The 4,723-nt window shown below is 35.3% G+C and overlaps 1 protein-coding gene across 1 annotated transcript in view; it reads right to left on the bottom strand.

The window, feature by feature from the left end:
- The window catches only part of LOC106474551 (gamma-aminobutyric acid receptor subunit beta-like), a gene marked incomplete at its 5' end in the record, with an annotated part of 36,595 nt that overhangs the window by 4,212 nt on the left and 27,660 nt on the right, over positions 1-4,723 (bottom strand). The window contains one exon of the mRNA XM_022402873.1: positions 3,150-3,644. Within this exon, the coding sequence (XP_022258581.1) occupies positions 3,150-3,644 (495 nt within the window). The remainder of the gene's footprint in view (positions 1-3,149; positions 3,645-4,723) is intronic.

A 4,723-nucleotide genomic window follows, 5' to 3' on the forward strand; every position in this document is an offset into this window, starting at 1 on the left:
ACATTCATGGGCTCCTGATATTATGGTTATTTCCATACATTCATTGGAACCTGATATTATGGTTATTTTCATACATTCATGGGATCCTGATATTATGGTTATTTTCATACATTCATGGGATCCTGATATTATGGTTATTTTCATACATTCATTGGATCCTTACTTCATAATTACCAACCACAAACATAAACTAGTTCACACACAAGTGAAATCTTAACAAAAATACACAAACCACGAATATAAACCAATGTTAATTCAGTTATTCTCATTTGTACATCAAAAACATTTTGAAGAAGACTGTGGCAACGGTTTATAACGTATGATATGTTCACAACATTATGTGTGAATTATCCTAACAAAACGTCAGTTAAAAAATAATGTTGTGTGACGTATCGGAGGGAACAAGGACAGACTAGAAGCAATCATTTAAAAGTTTATCTATCAGCCACACAATCTGCAATCTCGAAACGCAAGATGTCATGCTCGATGAGTTTCTGAGTTACACGACTCAGAGCAAGTATTTGTCATGATAATTAACCTTAGTAACACGACTCAGAGCTAGTATTTGTCGTAAGTAACCTTAGTAACACGACTCAGAGCAAGTATTTGTCATGATAATTAACCTTAGTAACACGACTCAGAGCTAGTATTTGTCGTAAGTAACCTCAGTAACACGACTCAGAGCTAGTATTTGTCGTAAGTAACCTTAGTAACACGACTCAGAGATAGTATTTGTCGTAAGTAATCATAGTAACACGACTCAGAGATAGTATTTGTCGTAAGTAACCTTAGTAACACGACTCAGAGATAGTATTTGTCGTAAGTAACCTTAGTAACACGACTCAGAGATAGTATTTGTCGTAAGTAACCTTAGTAACACGACTTAAAGATAGTATTTGTCGTAAGTAACCTTAGTAACACGGCTCAGAGATAGTATTTTTCATGCTAAATAACCTGAGTAACATGACTCAGAGCTAATATTAGTCATGTTAAGTAACCCGAGTAACATGACTCAGAGATAGCAATTGTCGTGTTAAGCAACCTGAGTAACACAACTCAGAGTTTTAGTTTTGTTAAGTAACCTGAGTAATACAACTCAAAGATAGTATTTCTTATGCTAATTAACCTGAGTAACACGACTAAGAACTAGTACTTGTCATGTTAAGTAACATGAGAAACACAACTCAGAGATGATATCAGTGATGTTAATTAACCCGAGTAACACGACTCAGAGATAGTATTTGTCATGTTAATTAACCCGAGTAACACGACTCAGAACTAGTACTTGTCATGTTAAGTAACCTGAGTAATATGACTCAGAGCTAGTATTAGTCATGTTAAGTAACCCGAGTAACATGACTCAGAGCTAATATTAGCCATGTAAAGCAACATGAGTAACACAATTCAGAGCTAGTATTTGACATGTTAAGTAACCTGAGTAATATGACTCAGAGCTATTATTTGACATGTTAAGTAACCTGAGTAACACGACTCAGAGCTAGATCTCCAGAAGTTATGTGTTGATGTTTCTTGTGAGACTTGTATAGAGACTTCACCACAAGTTTTGTTATTGCAGATAAAGAAATTAGATAAAATGTAATTGAAATATCGTTTCATCGAATGAAGCTAAGAAACAAATATAAATATTATCATGTCTATTATCATTAAATGTAAACAGAATTTACAAATGTAAATACTGAACAACGTTAATCGAATTAGAATAAAATACGTAATCTGTGTATATTTTATAGAAGTAGCGCCATGTCTAAAGTAATCTCAATTAAAATGATATGAATTAAGTACATATACTTTTGGTAGAAATCTACTCTATGATATGATAGTAATGGCATAATATTTTTCTGATCATTACAAATGCCTTATTTAACCACCAAATTGAAACAGAGAGTAAAAACAAAGCAATCAATAAATATATTGTGATGACGTGGAGACCTCAAAAGTGGATTTATATAGTGCACGTCTGTACCGAGATGTTGTTGCTAAGCGACCGTAATGTAGTTGCTAGGGGCACTTACCATGTAAACATCAGTAGAACAACCGTTACTTATGGCCTTAATCCCTAATCCTTTGAAAAGCGCTTTTGCCCTTTCAGAAACCGATGGGGAATACATTAATAACTACCTACGAAAAACACAGCTATAGTAGACAACAACTACCCACGAAAAGTACAGCTATAGTAGACAACAACTACCCACGAAAAATACAGCTATAGTAGACAACAACTACCCACGAAAAATACAGCTATAGTAGACAACAACTACCCATGAAAAATACAGTTAAATTTGACAACAACTACCCATCAAGATTATAAAAACACAGGTATAGTAGACAAGAACTACCCATCAAGATTATAAAAACACAGGTATAGTAGACAAGAACTATACATAAAGGTTATTAAAACACAGGTATAGTAGACAACAACTACCCATCAAGATTATAAAAACACAGGTATAGTAGACAAGAACTATACATCAAGGTTATAAAAACACAGCTATAGTAAACAACAACTATACATCAAGGTTATAAAACACAGCTATAGTATACAACCACTATACATCAAGGTTATAAAAACACAGCTATAGTAGACAACAACTATACATCAAGGTTATAAAAACACAGCTATAGTAGACAACAACTATACATCAAGGTTATAAAAACACAGCTATAGTAGACAACAACTATACATCAAGGTTTTAAAAACACAGCTATAGTAAACAACAACTATACATCAAGGTTATAAAAACACAGGTATAGTAGACAACAACTACCCACATCATCCACATTATAAAGTAGATTAGTCTTTCAGTGTTTAACATAATGTTACACACACTTAACCCTTATACACATTATAAAGTAGATTAGTCTTTCAGTGTTTAACATAATATTACACACACTTAACCCTTATATACATTATAAAGTAGATTAGTCTTTCAGTGTTTAACATAATGTTACACACACTTAACCCTTATACACATTATAAAGTAGATTATTGATCCAGTGTTTAACATAATGTTACACACACTTAACCCTTATACACATTATAAAGTAAATTATTGATCCAGTGTTTAACATAATGTTACACACACTTAGCCCATATCCACATTATAAAGTAGATTAGTCATCAGTCTTACCGATGTTCTAACCAGGGGTACATCCGAATTGGGTGGAAGCTCTGTTCCTCCACTGCTCCTTCTTCCACCGCTTTCAGCAGCTGCTGCTGCAGCAGCGCATAGTTGGCGATGTTGTTCTGCTGCTTTGGCGATCTGTTGGTTCAGGTTTTTTCTCATAGTGATGCGTTTTGATAAGTAGCCAACTGTGGCGTACTCTAGCAGGGAAGCAAACACCATTACGAAGCACGTTCCCAGGAAAACGTCAATACTCTTCACATAGGATATCTTAGGCAGAGCTGCGTTGGTGCTGGACATCAATGTGGTCATCGTGAGGACGGTGGTCACTCCGAGGGCCACTCGGGCGGGAGTAGCATTCCTGTGAAGCCAGAAGGAGACCCACGAGATGATAACAATGAGACTAGCTGGGATGTAGATCTGAATCAGGTAGTAGCCCATACTGCGAACAAACTGGATCTCCAGCGCCAGACGGGAGTAGTTTCCTAGCAAACAAGAAGTTCAGCGAAGATAATTCCAAGTTTTAAAGCAATCTGTAATCTAAAGCAAAATTGTTAGGGTTAATTCGAACTTGTATGACAGGAGAAATAACATTAACATAGACCCTGGTGGTAAAACTTGTGTCATAGAAGAAACAACAACAACATAGACCCTGGTGGTAAAAACTTGTGTGATAGAAGAAACAACATGAACATAGACCCTGGTGGTAAAACTTGTGTCATAGAAGAAACAACAACAACATAGACCCTGGAGGTAAAACTTGTATGATAGAAGAAAAAACAACAACATAGACCCAAGTGGTAAAACTTGTGTGATAGAAGAAACAACAACAACATGGACCCTAGCGGTAAAACTTGTGTGATAGCAGAAAAAACATTAACATAGACCCTGGTGGTAAAACTTGTGTGATACAAGAAACAACAACATAGACCCTATCAGCAAAATTTGTGTGATACGACAAACAACATCAACATAAACCCTAGTGGTCAAACTTGTGTGATAAAAGAAACAACATCAACATAGACCCTAGTGGTAAAACTTGTATGATAGGACAAACAACATCAACATAGACCCTATCGGTAAAACTTGTATGATAGAAGAAACAACAACAACATAGACACTGGAGGTAAAACCTGTATGATAGAAGAAACAACAACAACATAGAAGAAAAAAAAACATTAACATAGACTCTGGTGGTAAAACTTGTATGATAGAAGAAACAACATCAACATAGACCCTATCGGTAAAACTTGTATGATAGAAGAAACAACAACAACATAGACCCTGGAGGTAAAACTTGTATGATAGAAGAAAAAACAACAACATAGACCCTAGCGGTAAAACTTGTGCGATAGAAGAAACAACATTAACATGGACTCTATCGGTAAAACGTGTGTGATAGAAGAAACAACAACAACAACATAAACCCTATCGGTAAAAACTTGTATGATAGAAGAAACAACAACAACAACATAGACTCTGGAGGTAAAACTTGTATGATGGAAGAAACAACAACAACAACATAGACACTGGAGGTAAAACTTGTATGATGGAAGAAACAACAACAACAACATAGACAC

This window comes from Limulus polyphemus, unplaced genomic scaffold, assembly GCF_000517525.1.
Source record: "Limulus polyphemus unplaced genomic scaffold, Limulus_polyphemus-2.1.2 Scaffold7347, whole genome shotgun sequence".
NCBI classification, from domain to species: Eukaryota; Metazoa; Arthropoda; class Merostomata; order Xiphosura; family Limulidae; genus Limulus; species Limulus polyphemus.